At 40.4% G+C, this 18,392-nt stretch overlaps 1 protein-coding gene across 1 annotated transcript in view; it reads left to right on the top strand.

Moving 5' to 3' along the window:
• vapal (VAMP (vesicle-associated membrane protein)-associated protein A, like) overlaps window positions 1–6,920 on the top strand; it is a 32,431-nt gene extending 25,511 nt beyond the window's left edge. The window contains exons 5-6 of the mRNA XM_012871343.3: window positions 2,704–2,871; window positions 5,967–6,920. Coding sequence (XP_012726797.2) covers window positions 2,704–2,871; window positions 5,967–6,131 — 333 coding nt within the window. The 3' untranslated portion in view covers window positions 6,132–6,920. The remainder of the gene's footprint in view (window positions 1–2,703; window positions 2,872–5,966) is intronic.
• Window positions 6,921–18,392: the final 11,472 nt, after the last annotated feature.

Genomic DNA, 18,392 nt, shown 5'->3' with positions numbered 1-18,392 from the left:
TGCTCTTCCGCTCCTCAGGGGGATCACGTGAAAAAAAAAATCTTTCAAATCCACTCTGGTCTTATTTCTTTTTATCAAGGCCTTCCTCTTCTCCTCATAAACATGAACGCGGTTCACTTCTTAAGACTCTCAGCTCATGTTCAGAGTATACGGTGAGAGCAGCAGAGCTACAACGAGCGGCTAACACTGAAGCTAACCCGCTAGGCTAACCGGATACATTGGCGCCTATGGTGGCCCTGAAGTTCAAACCACGTCAAAAAAGTCTCTATAAACACAGCTACAAATAAAAAAAAAACATAACAAAATACAAAACATAATGAAAACGCAACATATGAAAAAAGCAGGACAACAAATTAAAAACATAAAATAAAAAATTACAGCAACATTTTCAAGAGGAAGAGGCAGGTACCAGTGGGAAACATGAGACCTCGCTGATTGGACGGCCGTGTCGTTTGGCTTTAATGGACGTTATTCTGTTTGTAGCGGCTTTTTGAAAACATGAATGTTGTCGGTAACTTCCTGCTCAAAAGCCAAGCATAATAAACCAATAAGGGGGCAGCTATACAGTAGACGACCCAAATGTCGCGCACACCCATCCAAACATTTTATATCTTGACAAGGTTTAACAGGAAAAGCAGCTACTGGACATGCTGTTTGTGTTGATAACACTTTCTCTAGGCTAATCGAGTCCCTTCAGAAGTCAAGTAATTAGTAAACAGAGTCGTCCTGAGTGTAATTTAGTTTCAGTATAAATACAGCTGTTCTGGGAAGGTCTCAGAGATTTCCCAGAGGACCACAGCTCCTCGGACAGGTCAGGGGAAAAGTTGGAGAGAAGGTTTAATTAGAGATGCGTTATAAGACAAGAGCCCCCAACTCTAAACATCTCGCAGAGTCATTTGAAAATAGAAGTATAGCACAACTGCAACCTGCTAAGATGTGTCCGACCTCCTAAACCTACAGTTTGTGCAAGGAGAACCTTTTAATAGAGACGCAGCCCAGAGGCCCCTGGTAACTCTGGGAGAGCTGCAGTAACGCACAGCTCATGTCTGTGAATCTGTTGACCAGACAATTATCCAAGAGTCTGACCTTTATGGAAAAATGGGAAAAGTAAAAGGTACAAAAAAAATCATATTTGAATTTTAGCTATGCCCAGGGCTGCACTTAAAAATATGTTTTGAATTTGTTGATAATTATCGATCAATATGAGTTCTATTTAATCGATGTGCTTTTTTTCCTATGTCGTCAGGCCCTAGTATGCCAGTTTCATCAAGCGCACTCAATGTCGTATACTGGTTTTAATAATTTAATTTCCCTTTGGGATTAATAAAATGATAAATGATAAGAAACTGTTTGTAAATAAAGATATAATAACAAATGCAGGTTTTGGCATTTTTTTCTTTTTCTCATGTAGACTTAGATAGCTGTATTTGTCGTTTGTATGCACAAAATGACCAATAAAGTTGTCTAAGTCTACATGAGAAAAAAAAAGACTTTGACAACTTTATTTGTCATTTTAGACTTAGACAACTTTATTGGTCATTTTGTGTATACAAATGACAAATAAAGCTGTCTAAGTCTACATGAGAAAAAGAAAAAAATGCCAAAACCTGCATTTGTTATTATATCTTTATTTACGTCTACGTGACAAAAAAAAGAAAAGAAAAAAAAAGACTTAGACAACTTTATTGGTCATTTTGTATGCACAGAGTGCCTACCGAACGAAATTTCGTTGCATAGAGCTTGTAAATTGCAGTAAAATTGAATTACAGTATAGGGTGCAGCAGTGATTCAAAAGTAAACAATTGAAATGTAAACAATGCAGGAGAAGTCACAGTGTACGGTGAGTATTTTTAAAAACCATTTGTATGTGCAGAATTGATTATGCAAAGGGCATTTGTGCAAGAACACAACTTGTAAATTACAGTAAATTGTTTACTTTTAAATCACTGCTGCACCTCACACTGTAATTTAAATTTAAGTGTAAACAATACAGGAGAAAGTCACAGTGTACAAGTGAGTATTTTTAAATTAACATTTGTATGTACAGAATTTGATTTGTGCTAGAATGCATTTAGAAACTAAGAGTTCGGCACCAGAATTATACTAGAACCACTGGATATATCCAATGCCACCGTCGTCAGGTTGGAAACTATGTGCTTTTTGTTTTAAATCACTTTCTACAAATAAACATTCCATACAAATGTTTATATCCATCCTCTTTTTGCAAACGTAGTTGTTTTTCATTGTTTTCAAAACCTATATAAAATAAAATTTGCTTAAAAAAAAAATTCCTAAATTGTAGAAACGTATCAAAAATTATAAGTTGTCTTTTTACCAACCTGTACCAGCGGATATAAATCGGAGCGTTTTCACACGTTAGAACATCAGTTTGAATATAATTCAGCTTTATGTACAATAAACCGATGGATTGTTTAAGCGGTAATGACGTCATCTTCCTCCACAGTGCAGTAGTTGTATTTCAGCGCTCCCAGAAGTCGGGCCTTTATGGGCTCATGTTGTCATCTTGGCCGTCTCACAAACAAAGCCATATCAAACGCTTTTTTTGGTCTCTTTTGATCTGACGCTGAGAGAAACGCAGACAGGGGCGCCTTTCTTCGGGCATATCCGTCGCATCTAAAAGGTTCAGTGTGGCCACGCTGGATTTCACCTCAGTCATGCTTTTCCTCCTCTGTTGTCGGCCAGAATGACGTGGACGCGACAAGAGCAGCCCCCGTGATAAACTCTATGAAGGCCGAGCCGACGGTTCCCGCTGCTGCCGCAGACGACACAGAGATGAAGAAGCTGCTGGAGAAGTGCAAGAGGCTGCAGACCGAGATCAACAAGCTGAACGATGAGAACAGGCAGTTGAAGGTTAGATGTGCTGAAAAGAATATAAGATGAAGCTGTGAATTTGTCACCCTTTTTGGTCTTTAAACATGTTTAGTTCACAAAGTCGCACAGCATTTTTAATTGAGAAGCAAAATAATAGAAATACATGCCACCGTTAGTCAGTGGGTGTGGGAGTCTCTTCTGGAACCTGCACAGCTTAAAAGAAAAATATTTTAAGAGGGAAAAACAAAAATGATTCAATTGGTGTGTGTTCAGAGTTAACATTGAAACCAAATGTTAAATAGTAGTTGCTACACTTCTGGCATCATTTAAAGCCGATCTCAGTCGGCTTTTTTTTGAAAGCATCATAGATGCATCTTCAATTCAATTCAATTTTATTTATATAGCGCCAAATCATGAAACATGTCATCTCAAGGCACTTTACAAAGTCAAGTTCAATCATATTATACAGATTGGGTCAGATTATACAGATTGGTCAAAAATGTCCTATATAAGGAAACCAGTTGATTGCTTCAAAGTCCCGACAAGCAGCATTCACTCCTGGAGAAGCGTAGAGCCACAGGGAGAGTCGTCTGCATTGTCCATGGCTTTGCAGCAATCCCTCATACTGAGCATGCATGAAGCGACAGTGGGAAGAAAAACTCCCCTTTAACAGGAAAGAAACCTCCAGCAGAACCGGGCTCAGTGTGAACGGTCATCTGCCTCGACCGACTGGGGGTTAAAGAAGACAGAGCAGAGACACAACAAGAGAGACAAAAAAAGCACAGAAGCACACATCTTACAGCTTAAACCTTGGAGCTTAATGAGCTCCAAGGTTTTTTACATTTAACTAACAAAAAAAAAAAAAAGTATCAGTCAGCAGAAGGGTTCAAAACAATTTCCAAGGCAGTAGATGGACCGTGGACCACAGTGCAGAGCAGGGGTTCCCAAAGTTGGGGTCTGGCACCCCCCGGGGGGTCGCAAGATGATTTGATGCTGATGTGCTAAAAAGATTTAGCACTTCCTAATTTGTGAAACCGATATCAAAGTCTAACATTACGAAGTGCTACACATTTCTCATTTTAACGTTTTGAGAAAGGCTTCTCATATGGGTGATCAAAACATCGTTCCTTCAAGCCAAGCCAATAACAACCCTAACGACCCCTCGTTACAGAGGAGTGGACCAGTTTAGGTTCGATCTGCTGGCTTAATGGCTTTAACAACCGCCCATTACTAAGGGGTGGACCTGTTTCTGTTGAATTTGCATGTTATCTAAGCCATTGCAAGGCCTTTGTTTGGGCAGTAGTATAAACAGGGTTCCCACGAGTCCTTGAAATCCTTGAAAGTTTGTGAATCTGAAAAAATTTATTTAAGGCCCTTGAAAGTTCTTGAAAACAGTCAAAAAAACACCTTGTCCTTGAAAGTCCTTGAATTTTTTTGTGGGGTTGAAAGTTCACACGGATGACGACTCATGTGTCATTATTTTACTACCACACGATCTTTTAAAATTATGTTGATTCCGCAGACTTTTAATTTGCAAAAGTACGTTCGCTCTTCTTCGTTAGTTGCTAGGCTACGGTTTAGGCCTACGTGCGTCCAATAAGTTACATTTACGCAGTGTTGCCAACTCAGCGACTTTGTCGCTATATTTAGCGACTTTTCAGAGTCAAAGTCAAAAACTAGCTTAATCAAAGATGAAAGTAAGTGAAACAAATTGATATAATTCTGAACATCTCAATGCTGCACTTTTTTTTCAAAAAATTCCATGAAACGGTAGGCTGATGTACATCTTATATGTAATGTAGTATGGCATAGCCATGTACTGTGGATATCAATGTAGGCTATAAATTAAGTCCACTTTCTTGCATTGCTTCTGACCCAACAACTTCTATGCCGTTTAGTCTTTTATTGAATTTGCATTGTAATAAAATATGATAACCTATTCAGCGGTCACAGTAGGTAAATGCCGCCACGTGTGGTCCTTGAATTTGAGGAAATTGGTCCTGGAAAGTCCTTGAAATGTCCTTGAATTTGATGTTCACCAAGGTGTGGGAACCCTGTATAAAGCTTGATACTCATCATTACTCCAGACCAGGGGTGTCAAAAAGAGGGCCACACGAGTTAACTCATTGCAAGATTAAATAGAACTAATAAATGTTGACTTGTTGTTGATTTTTATATTAAATTAATTTATTTCACTTTTACACAATATATTATGAATAACCTCAGCGTTTTTAAGAAAAGTATGTGCAATTTCAACGATACTTTTACTCAGTTAAAAATTTATTTCAAAGTGATTGTACAATGTTGAAAAACATTTATTCACATTTTTTGGAACTTAAAAACACTGTCCTGCATGACAAAATACATCAAACAGATAAAAATTAAGAAATGATTTAAATTTTTCCACACCTGAAGCTTAATCTGCTAATTAAAACACAGCGCCCCTCGGGGACAATATAGGAACTGCATATTTTCAATTAAACGAAGTACATGTTTTTTTTTCAATAATTGTTTTATCATTCTCTTTCTTTTATCTCCTCTTTCTTTCACCTTTTTTTTTCTTGTTCTTCCTTTCCTCTCCTACTTTCCCATTGTAGTGTCCATATCATTTGAGATATTCCCCGCATGAATCATAATAAAACTATTTACATTCATAAATCAAGCGGAGCACTATGGCAACAGCAGTACTGCTCCACTTGTGAAAGTCAAACCTGATGAGCTCTTTTTGGCATTAAGACAACAGTTCTTATTGCCACATTGCCAGACAGGACACTGTAAAAAAAAAAAAAATATATTGTTGGAATGAGAAAGGCTTCACTTTTTGTAAGAGAATATTACTTTATTCTTTTAATTTTACAACTTTGTTCTCATAATTTCCAAACAACAAAAAGCAAATATGGGGTTGCCAGTCTCCGGCGCTGTTATTTTGGGGTCGTGGGCTGAAAGGTTTGGGAAGCGCTGGTGTAGGCGGTTATTATCAAGCAGAGATTAATCGAGGCAGCAATGAACTGACGCCCCTCCAACAGTGATGAGACGATGAGACTGAAACTGGTCATGGCATGTTTAGACCGCCATGACCTGAAAAAAGGTTGTTAACACATTAATGCATGTGCTCCGTGTTTTTATTTTTACAGGACGAGGGAATAAGGATGAGAAAGATGCCCCCCCGCTCAGACCACATGACACCAAACTCGACCAACGTCGTCGGCCGAGAAACCAGCACCGCCTTCCTGCCCTCCCTCCTCGTCGTCATAGCAGCCATCTTCATCGGGTTTTTCTTCGGAAAGTTCATCTTGTAGACTGGTATAATGTATGCCGGCCATATCCCTCCGCTCCGGCTCCGAAAAGAAAAAAAGAAGAAGAAGAAAAAGGAAAAAAAAAGGCCTGGAAGAGCAAGAAGTCTTTGTGTTGACTTTGCCATATCATTGGTTGTGTGGCCTACAGTGAACACATCTGTACAGCATCATCCAAAGGTGTCGCCTTTTTACAATGTTGCACACTTATTGAGCCCAGAGAGTTCACTAAAGAAGGCTTAAAAAAAAGTGATTTCTCCCTTTTTTCTTGTTTTCAGTTTTTGATTAATGGGTTTACAGGTAATTTGGTAGGACAATGGAAAGATGTTTACCATCTGGCATCAAGGATCACGGAAAAACGGGGAGCCATCGGGAAGAAGCAGTGCAGTTTCTGATCCTCTCTCTCTCTTTCTTTCTCTCTGTGCTTTTAATAGGAATTGAATAAAATGCTAGGCGTCTTGTAAATGTCATTTTAAATCCTTTCAAACAAAAACACGGACAGAACTTTCATTTAAACGGACTTGTCGCTGGGTTGCCTCTGAAGTAAATTTGTTTGTAATTTCTTCTACTTTCTGTTGGAACGTTTAGATCCATCTGGGGAAATGGGTGCCTCGTTATGTGCATTTGTCCTGTCCCTTTCTTCACAATTCAGAATTATTATTATTATTATTATTATTATTATTAATAAACATTATTCAATACATTTATTACTTATGAGGCAAGTATTGACTGAAATGAGGTAAAATTCACTCCCATGGTATTAATCATTGACAAAATAAAATTGAAAAAAAAAAATGTGGTTTTCATAGCCATCTTTTTCTGTCACTTGGGGTGGGGAGGTGTTACAGAAACTGCTGTTTGTCATTGTTTTCTGCCCAGCTTTTGATTAAAGGAGCTATAAGTAAGATATTTACTGTAAAAGCAACCTAAATCATTCTCATTTGTCACCCAGGATGGAAGTAATATTCCCTGTAAACAATCGGTCCTCTCCATCAACAATGTCTTAGTCATGTTTTTCTTTTCTTTTTCTTTTTTTTTTTTTTTAAATCTAGAGGTACTGTCTGGAACTACTTCGGTTCAGAGTGTTTACTTCCTGGTTCCTGAGCCAATCATATGAGACATCCCAGGGTTTTGAAAACAGGCAGCATTTGGTATTTTATCTTGGCAAAAGAGCCGCAGCCTGGAAACATGGAAGCTAGTAAGAGAAACGGACCAGAAATGGAACAAAATACTACAACATATATATCTATCCTGTGGAAGTAAAAATTCATAACAGCAACACACCGTTTAAAAACGGCATATTAGATTATTGTGATTAGAAAGCTGTTGTACCAATTTGAGCCACAAGGTGTCAGTATTACTTACAGCTCCTTTTAAAAATATGTTGGTTTCATGGTATTAACCCAAACTTTTGAATTACAAAATGTATAAACATGGCTTAATTTGACAACTATTAAATTGCTGCTGCTAAAATGTTTATCATAGAAACATTAAGTTGTCACCATTTGTTGTCAAGAACTCATTCATATTTTTGTCAGTTTCTTTTTTTACCCCCATCAGCTAAAAATATTAAGAAAAATCAGGAAATAAATTTAGCTTCAGTCACAAGTAGTCAAACGAATTTTAAGTCGCATCACTTAAAACATCAGCTCATTTTAAAAGTCGTACTGTGGTGGAAAACTAAAGCTAAAGTACAGACTCGACAGACAATATTAGCAGGCTAATTAGCCAGGCTAGGTTAGCTAGCATGCTCTCTGTTTATCAGACACACTGCTCAACACTTTGGCTTATCGGCTTTATTTGATGGACATTACGGACAAGGAAACGGCCTGGAGCGCACTTCACGGCGGATCCAGATAAATGGCTGCAGTGCCAAGCGACAGCGACAAAAGTTGAACATTGTTCAACCTTCCTGTGTTGCGTCACATGTTCATTAAAAAAACTCAAGTCAAGGTTTTAAAATTTACTTTAGTCGGTAGATGTTTCCAAAATTATATTTATAATATAATGTATTTTATAATTTTGTAAACAGCTACCGATTAAAGTAAATTTTAAAACCTTGAGTTGAGTTTTTTTAATTTTTGGTTTTAACTGAGAAATATATCGGACGTCACGTGACAGTGTTCAGCCCAGCCTCCCTCGCTGCAATGCGCGCTCCCGACACAGGTGAAACAGATTTCCATGGGGGAACAGACCCTTGCATCTGACGTCACAGTCACGTGATCGGGGGTGCGCGCCTCCATCTTGGTGGGCAGGCTAGCCTGACAGCCCGTCTACTACATGACAAAACGGGTGATTTAGAGCGTACTTTTAGTTAGTTTATTTTTGGAATCTAAGCAATGCCTACGACTTGTTGTGCTCCCGGTTGCACAAAGAGGCATTCCAAATCGTCGGATGTACGTTTCTGTCGTTTACCGAAGGAGAAAGGACGAAGAAAGAAATGGATATTTTCAATGAAAAGAGCGCAGGCAGACACTCCCAATGGACTGGAGGGGGGGGGGGGGGCGCATCATACTACGAGAGAATTTGCAGTCTACACTTCATCTCCGGTAAATACAACTTAATTCTGCTCTATTCATTGTTCTACTTAAATAGCGGCGGAGGGGAGGTAGCGATCCCTACACGGCCCGGAGAAGCCGCTGTTGCTGCTATAGCAGCCGCCGCTGTCTGGAGCAGAAGCCTGCTCCAGACAGCGGCGCTACACGGGCCGCTTCTCCGGCCCGTGTAGCGCCGCTGTCTGCTGCTTCAGACAGCGGCGGCTCTCCGGTCAGTGTAACGATCGCTATAGCAGCCGCCGTAGCCGCCGCTGTCTGAAGCAGCAGACAGCGCCGGAGAGCCGCCGCTGTCTCCGCCGCCGGAGAGCCGCCGCTGTCTCCGCCGCCGGAGAGCCGCCGCTGTCTCCGCCGCCGGAGAGCCGCCGCTGTCTCCGCCGCCGGAGAGCCGCCGCTGTCTCCGCCGCCGGAGAGCCGCCGCTGTCTCCGCCGCCGGAGAGCCGCCGCTGTCTCCGCCGCCGGAGAGCCGCCGCTGTCTCCGCCGCCGGAGAGCCACTACGGCGGAGGCAGCAGCCGCGGCGGCTCTCCGGCGGCGGAGGCAGCAGCCGCGGCGGCGGAGGCGGCTCTCCGGCCCGTGTAGAGCCGCAGCTGTCTGCTGTCTCCGCCGCCGTCTGGAGCAGCACCCGCTTCCTGCTGCTCCAGACAGCGGCGGCTCTTCGGTCAGTGTAACGATCGCCACCTCCCCTCCGCCCGTTCACGGGAGCTAGTATGTCTGTGTTTACGCTGCAATGTCGCCGACACCTCCACCCATTTTAACAAGACAAAAACACCTAAATAATCCGTAGTGAGTGATTTTTTTTTAACCTACCGGGCGGGTCTTCCTCTCTGCTTTGTGCTGTTACACAAACATGTCTGAACATCCATCCATCCATTTTCTGACCCTCTTAATCCCTCATGGCGTTGATGGAGCCTTTTTCCTGATATAAAATAATTGCAGCCGTCCAGTGGTTTCAGGGGCTTTCGTGCTCTCTTGTCCGTACTGCCCTGCGTGTTTATAAAGCAGCTATGTCGCCGTACGAAACCCTTGGCAGCATTTCACAGACTCGCTCCGTCCCTTCAGGCTTTTGCTGTGTGGATCTGGCAATCTGATACCCTCAACCATCAACTTACTCTTAAAACGATCTTGTGATACGTTATCTAAAGAAGAAAAATACCTGGAGAACTCGTCATTTTGTCAAATGGCGTGCCAACCAATATGGCCGCCACGCAAGGGATTCTGGGTAACGGAGTCACGTGGTTGCAAGGGGTAACACCGGCGCTTGGCTGGAGGACAGCAAGCAACTGTTGCATAGGAAATGAATGGAGAGGGAACGACGCCACCACTGTTAACTGTTACCACCCCCCCCCCCCCCCCCCCCCCCCCGCCAAAAAAGCTGCATTTTTTAGTGTTTCCTGACCTTTAAAGAAATTGGTAACACTAAGACCAACACTTTGGTCCAATGATGAGGTGCAGACGTTTTAGTTCTTGTTTGAGAAAACACATAGGGGGTCTAGACAATGGCTTGTTGCGTACAAATCGCATCACGTTACTTTTCACGCCAACCCCATCCACATTGGGGGTAATTCTCCATTATAATTAAAAACGACCTGACCCGAGCAGGTACTGATGGAAAAGAGCCTTAAATCACGCTCTTGGTTGCAGCCACTTAAAAAAGATGTTACAGGAGTGTTGCCTGTGTACTCAAAATCACGAAGCTTGTACCCTAAAATGTTTAGTCCAAAGCATCCCTTGCTACCTGGTTTTACTAGAGATAAAATTACTTGAGTTGAGTTAATATGTAGAACAGAAAATAATTGTCCTGTGTCGTTGAAACAAAAGGTGGATACGCAATAATGTGACTTGGTGACAAACTGACTGTAGAAACCATGTCCTAAATATGAAGTTTTAAAATGCCAGGAGGGTTTAAAAACGCACAATTATTCTAAACCTGGAAATAAATGAAAGGTTCAGTTTAACCTGCTGTGGGAAGATGTTCTTGTAAAACTAAAATGACCTAACAACTCGAAGCGGTACCAAACCCAGGCTGTTTCATGCATTTTGAGGCCATTATGACGTTCCGCGTGAAAGAGTCTGTTATGGTAAATTCAGCCAGATAATTAGCTGAAATGAGGCGTTCTTTACGAGGTGCCAATTTCCCACACAAACAGAAACCTTTAGTCGTTTCATCAAAGCCTGAAGCGGAGTAAACCGAGGCGATTCCCTGCGGACGGGATCATGGGAAAAGAAATGTTGAAATGCTGAGTTTTTCTTCTTGGCAGCGGAGCGTGGGGAACTGAACATGAAACTCTGGCTGTTTGGGTCAAAAAGGAGCGGCGTAGAAACGTGTTGGCATGCACATTAATCACAGTGTGGTCAACTACAACTTTAAAAAACGCTCTCTGAACATATGCTGTTTATTTTACTTTAGATGCTTACATGATTTTCTGAAGAAAATATGTATTTGTTTACACACAGAATCTTTTTTTTTCGTTTCATCACCTTACCACAGCAAGTCTTTGTGTAAAAGCAGTATTTAATTGGGATTTTGTGTTGCAGACCAACACAAAGTAGCTCATAATGGTGAAGTGGAGGGAAAATGATGCATGGGTTTCAAAAATGATCTTACAAATGAGGAGTGGGTTGGGTATGGATTAAGCCCCCTTTACTCTGATACCCCTTGTTATGAAGAACGAGGAACACAGCAGACGGGGATGGGAGAAGGTTGGGGAGAGATTTTAAAAAGGTTTAGGTTAGAAAATGGTATCTCACCCTTTGAATATCTCTTGGAGCACTATTCAAATCTTTGATCTTAAAGGGGACGTGTGCTTTGAAATCCTTTTCACATTGGAATAATTGAGCTGTGGTCTAAATAAAGTGGAACAGCAATGCTTTAGGCTAAATTCCTCGTTAATTTACCCCCACGGTCCCCCTTTTTGCCCCTGTTCTGAGACGCGTCTGAGAGCAACTCGTGTTATTGCTTTCTCTTTAAATCTAAGGGACTCCCTCAGAGCGTTCCCTTCTACCCTGCGCGGCCATTTTTGTAGTTTGGTAGCAGATATACGATCATCTAGCGGCGTATAGAAACATTTTATTCTTAGACTTAGACTTAGACAACTTTATTTGTCATTTTGTATGTACAGAGTGCATACAGAACGAAATTTCGTGGCATACAGCTTATGAATTACAGTATAAAGTGCAGCAGTGATTAAAAAGTAAACAATTGAAATGTAAACATTGCAGGAGAAAGAGACAATGCGCGTTCACAGTGTACAGGAGAATATTTGAACCATTTGTATGTGCAAAAATGATGGTGCAAAAGGCATTTGTGCAAAAATGCGAGCAAAATGTGAAGATGTGGTGCAGAGTCCAGTTTAGTTCAGCAGTTCAACAGTTCAAATGTTTGATGGCAACGGGGAAAAAGCTTTTGCAGAACCTGGTGGACCTGCAGCGGATGCTGCGGAACCTCTTCCCAGAGGGCAGCAGGGAGAACAGTCCATTGTGGGGGTGTGTGGGGTCCCTGATGATGTTACGGGCTCGGGACACACAGCGCTGGGACAAAATGTCAATGGAGGGGAGATGAGCCCCGATGATCCCTTCTGCTGTCCTCACCACTCTCCTCACGTTCTTCCAGTCGGCAGCACTGCAGCATCCACACCACACAGAGAGACAGCTGGTCAGAATGCTCTCTATGGTGCTTCTGTAGAAGGTCGTGAGGATGGGCGGGGGCAGGTGGGCTCTCCTCATCCTCCGCAGGAAGTACAATCGTTTCTGTGCCCTCTTCACCAGTGACGTGGTGTTCACAGACCAGGTGAGGTCAGCAGCACCAAATTTCCCCAGGAATGATCACCTCCACACCTGAGCTGTTGATGAGCAGTGGAGCATGGCGAGTCCGGTTCTTCCTGAAGTCGACGACATCTTTTATTTAATTCCCGAATTAAATAAAAGATGTCGACAATGGAAGACGTCCATCCAGCCTCACATGTTCAAGCCGTGTGTTATTACCATAGTCCCAACCTCCTCATCCAAACCACATATAACTGCACTATGGAGCAGTTTTGATATAGTGCCAATGCGTTTCAAACGGCTGACATCCACAAAAGAATATTCATACTTGCTGTACACAATTAAAAATGTGCAATAATGTTTATCCACCTGTAGCTTCGGCATCTTTTTTAGTTTGGACTACTAGAAATAAAAATTAAGTCAGAAGTCCATGACTTTGTTAAGCAGCTCTGCAGTAAATGCTGTAATGTAGTTGTGCAAAAAACATAATAGAGAACAGAGAAAATGAAAGATGTTGAAAATGATGACCCAAGCAGAATATAAAGACATCTACACAGCTTCTGGAGAGACTACGTTTAACTTTTCCCCATGCCTAGAGACTACAAAACAAAACGTGTTAAAGGGCAAAACAGGGGATTTTGCATGAACGTCCCTTCTAAAATGAAGAGTATGGTACAACTGCAAATCTGCCAAGACATGGCCATTCGCCAGAACTGACACAGCTATAATAAGAGAAGGTCCACCAGGTTCTGCAGCAGTTTTTTCCCTGTTGCCATCAGACTGTTGAACTGTTGAACTCTAAACTGGACTCTGCATCACATTTGCATCTTTACCTGGCATTACCAACATTGCCGAACTTTCATTATCCATTGAAATAGTACACAACTCAACATTTACTGCATTTATGCACATATTGTTTGCACTGTACAATACTTTTGCATACAAATGGCTTTTTGCACCATTATTTTTTGCACATAAACAATAGTTGAACATTCTCTGCACACTGTTTTTCTCCTGCATTGTTACATCTGATCACTGCTGCACTTTATATTGTAATGTTGCCTTGTTCCACCTGCAATCCCATTACACCGTTGTAAGTTATATGCAACAAAATTTTGTTCTGTATGCACTCTGTACATACAAAATGACAATAAAGTTGTCCAAGTCTAAGAAGCAGCCAAAACTACCATGGTAGCTCTGAAGGAGCAGAAGAGATTCACAGCTCATGTGGAAGAATCTGCTGGTAATCTGCCTTCACTCCACGAAACTAGGTTTTATGAAAGAGTTGCAAGAGGAAATTTACTGTTTAGAGAAAGCCATAAGCGGTCGGCCTTGTTACATGCAAAAAAGATGGCAAAATCTGCACATCATCCTGAACACACCATCCCTAACATGAAGACACGGTGCTGGCAGCATCCTGCTGTGAATTAGCTTTTCCTCCCCAGGGATCGAGAAGCTTCTGCGAGTTGATAAGCATTTGGATGGAGGTCTATACGAGGAAAACGTTGAAGAAAATCTGTTGGAGGCTGGAAAAGCTGGAGGCAAAGGTTTGCTTTCCAGCAAAAACAATTACCCTGAAAAATACAGTCAGGTCAATAATGAAGTGGTTTATATCTAAGCATATTCATGTTTTTGAATGGCCCAGTCAAAGTCCAGACTAAATCCTGTTGAGAATCTTTGGCAAGACATGAAAATTTCTCTTCGAACACTCTCCGTCCCGTCTGACTGAGCTTGAGCTGTTTTGCACAGAATGGGGGAGAAATCTCCGCCTCTAGATTTGCAAAGCTGGTAGAGACAAACCGCTAAGCAGCTGCAGCTGTGAACGCTACAAATTATTCTCTCCGTTGACATGCCACGATTTTCAGAGATATAGCTGTTAAAAATTTTACGAAAACCATCATCCTTCTGTTTCTACTTCACTTTGTTTCGGTTTTCTATAACATGAAATCCCAATAAAAAGCCTTGAAAGTTGTTTTATTTCTTAGAAAAAAGGTGAAAAATTTCAGGCGTGTGAATACTTTCTAGTTGATATCTAAATTAAAAGTATTTTAACTTGTTTTTTTTATCTGTTTTTCATTTATCATCTGCTTTTGTCTTTAGGATCATCGGCACCGTTTTATTTCCCCCCACCTAATGCTCACTTTTATTTCTATTTAAATTAGTGTTGGGGTTTGGCAAACAGATAATGAGGTTATTACAGCAGAAAGATAAATCTTACTGTTGACAAACGCGACTCTATTGGCTCCCGTTCAGAGCTCTTTGCACTCAGCAGCGTCCCAGATGAACTCCCTCACACGTCGACTCCACAATCCCATTAAAATCCAAGGTTTTAATGGTTTTAATGGCTCTGCTGGGGGACCATAAATGGAAATATGTTTCCTATTGAAGGAACTCAAGATCTGGGCTTCCAAGATCCCAAATGTTACCAACCTTCTTCACGGTTTCCTCCGTCCTGGGCGAGGAACGACGACGACTGCAACATAATGGAAGATTGCCATCTTTTATTGCCGTATTTACCGTTAAAACTGAGAGTTTGTAGTGATCTTTTAATCTGCTGAGCAATGCTACGAAGGTTTGTTCAATGGAAGAGGTTTAAATTTGGTTTTAAGTCACATATGAGGTATTTATTTATTTTATTTTTTTATCTCTTTCCCCCTCTCTTCTCTCAGAAATCTGTAACCACCAGAGGGGAAGAAAAGTCGGCCTTAAACGGGGAACTTTATGGATAATTTATGATCTTTGACAGACTGGGATGACATCAGTTTGGTTCTTTTGTGGCTCAATGGACAATACAGTGCTGGGAAAATGTATCTGCCCTTGGTCTGATTTCTTCTGCTTGTTAGTTTTCACTCTTCTTTCAGAGCAACAAGCTAATTTTAATTTCGTAGTAAACAAAACAGGCAGTTTTCAGTTGCCGATTTAACTCATCCATCTGCTCATTGCTTTCCACTAATCCGAGACCGAGTTCTGGGTCTTCCCTGGAGTCTTGGGACGCGCCCCCCCAAAAAAACCTAAAGGGAGACACCCAGAGCGGATCCTGATCCTGGACTCTTTTCCTTTTCCTAAGTCACCCTAAATATCTTCTTAATTTCCCCTGTACTTTTTATTTTCTTTTTTTACTTTATTTTTGATACACTACATATGTGGACACACTGTATATACCATATGCCTCATACCTTATGCACCTTTCCTCCTTTTGGCACCTTCTTTTTGTTTATTAAGTGAGATCAATAAAGCCCTAATATCTTTGCTTTTCAATTTAATTCACTTAGAGCAAAAAGCTATTTGAACAGTGACCACCAGAATAATATTGCATCATAAATTAACTTTGCCCTCCCTGCTCTTATTTTCCCCCACTTTTTTTCCTTCCATCTTTAATATTTAGAGGATTTCTGTTCAGTTAAACTTTATGGAAAGAACCGCAATCTAGTTTTAATTGAATATGTAGATGTTTTGTTAAATATAAAATGAAAAATTACATGTGAATGTTAAAATAAATTTTGCAAATTAAAAATCATAGTTATATCAGTATTTATATAATAACTTTAAAGTTGTTTTACTGCAGTTTTGAAATAGTTAACATTTTCATTGTAAACTGACTAAACCCTGACATCTGATTGGTTAACGGCCACTGCAAGTCTTTTAAACCAGTTTCCACGATTCCGTCACATGTTCAGTTATGTAAGCATGTATTTTATATCGTCACGCAGTGAAATAATTAGGTACGTTATGTATTTTCAGTTTTAGTTCAATTATTACAGTTACAAATGCTAAGAGCATATTTATTTAACTGGGAAACTTTTAGCCTTGGGTGTGAAATCGGTTCGCATTCATTAATGATAAACAGAGTCAAACACCAACCAGTAAACAGGATTTTTAACAAGTTATCTAGAAAGCTAAAGTGCGTTTGCCTAAAAACTCTGAATAGTAAGTCAACCTGTCCTCACAAACATTACAAGAACAGACATGTTTCAGTCTCAGCACCTGATATGAGATATTATATCTTCAGTGCTGATGGTCAAGAAATGAGTGGTTTAATGGGTGAAATAAAAAAAAAAAAAACTTACATGCAGAACAAGACCTGCAAACTGCAAAGAAAAGGAAAAGTAGAAAAAAAAATCGAAATAAAACGGTTAAAATGATCTAACCTTCTGACCAAAGCAAGTTTATAAACTTTGTGTTCAATGGGAAAAAAAACTGTTTCCTGTTGTAGAAGTTCCAAAATACTACTAACTAAATCTTGTTGAAAAATAATTTATAATCTTCCAATAAGCAGTGTAGAAATTTAACTTGGCTGAACATCTGCTACAATCATGATATAATTTCCTCTCATCAGAATAACATAATTTAATAACTTTGTGCTTCAATAACAGCAGAAAACATGATTTTTTTTTCTGGTTCTGTTTTATGAATGAAGTAATGAAATAATCTCACTGATTTTCATTAAATGTAATAATCTTGGAAGAAAACATCACTTTTAGTCACGGCTCATCAATTAAGACTTTCTGTCTGTGTTTTTATTGGCTGAACCGTGGCAGGTTGGAGCCCCAGCAGACTGCTGCTGCACCAGGAGACCTGAAATCACGTCAGGCTCTAAAAACCGGAACATTTAGGATGAAGGAGCGGCCGGTTTGAGACAAAACAATGAGTTGGACGACTCAGGACTCATAACGGTGTAAGTAAACTCTCTTTAATAGTTGGGAATGTGAAGTTTGCAGCTCTTTGTCAAACTAAGGTTTACATGAGTTTAGAAAAGCCTCGTGTAGAGCAGCAAAGATGCCACAGGAAAAAAAAAAAGAAAGAAATATTTCGTCTGAATCCAGGCAAAGTTGTTGTGGTAAAAAAACTCCTGATCGGTCGATTTAAGAACAGCAACATCTGCTAATGAGCTCACTGCATTTACAGACCAGATGCACTTCAATGACTTAGAGTATAGAATATCATCATTTTTGCACATTTCTCTGCATTTGTTCTCCATCCCCCCAAAAAATAAGTTCAGCAACTCTTTTCAAAACGTTAAACTTGTATTTTATAGGTTTACTTCACACAAAGTAATATATATCTGTTCATTTTGATAATGGTGTCCAGCTAATGAGAACATAAAATAGTGGCTTTGAACAATTTATTATTACATAAAACTATCTACACAACATGGAAGACTGCTGACCAGTGTTTTAAATCTAATCTAAAAGATTTAGTTTTTCCAAATTTCTGGTCAAAAGCCCTTTTATCCTTGATATAAAAAAGTAAAGGTGGCAGAAACAAAACTTTAGCCATGGGAGGAATTCAGGGGGGGCAACGAAGAGAGACTTTTGGTCTCCAAGGAAGTCCTGGAAAACTGTTCAGGGAGTCAAAAAGTGCAAACGGATTAAACTAAACTGTGCTTTTGTGTCTCTGCTCTGTCTTCTCTAACCCTCAGTCTGCAGGTTTTCCTTCCTGTTAATGGGGAGTTTTCCCCTCCACTGTCGCTTCATGCATGCTCAGTATGAGGGATTGCTGCAAAGCCATCAACAATGCAGACAACTGTCCCTGTGGCTTTACGCTCTTTCAGGAGGAGTGAATGCTGCTTGGAGAGACTTTGATGCAATCTGCTGGGTTTCCTTAGAGAGGAAACTTTCTGACTAATCTGCATAATCTGATTGAAATTGACTCTGTAAAGTGCCTTGAGATGACATGTGTCATGAATTGTCGCTATATAAATAAAATGTAATTGTTTAGAAAGGGTACTGCGGACAGCTTTGCCTTCAGATGCTTTTTACATTTAAAAATGTAAAAAAAAAAATCAGAATTTGATCTTTTAGTTTGTAAAATATGCATTAGTGTGGGAATTCTACAATTTTTCCTACTCAATTTTCCCCTTTTCCCTGAACTTCACCAGACTTTTCAATGAATGACTTCATATTTCAGTCGACCAGAATACAGGAAGACTCGGTTCCCTGAAACTTGGAGTGA

The sequence above is a fragment of the Fundulus heteroclitus genome, chromosome 6 (genome assembly GCF_011125445.2).
Source record: "Fundulus heteroclitus isolate FHET01 chromosome 6, MU-UCD_Fhet_4.1, whole genome shotgun sequence".
Taxonomy (NCBI): Eukaryota; Metazoa; Chordata; class Actinopteri; order Cyprinodontiformes; family Fundulidae; genus Fundulus; species Fundulus heteroclitus.
The sequence above is the reverse complement of the archived record's forward strand: the minus strand, read 5'-3'. Positions and strand labels throughout refer to the sequence as shown.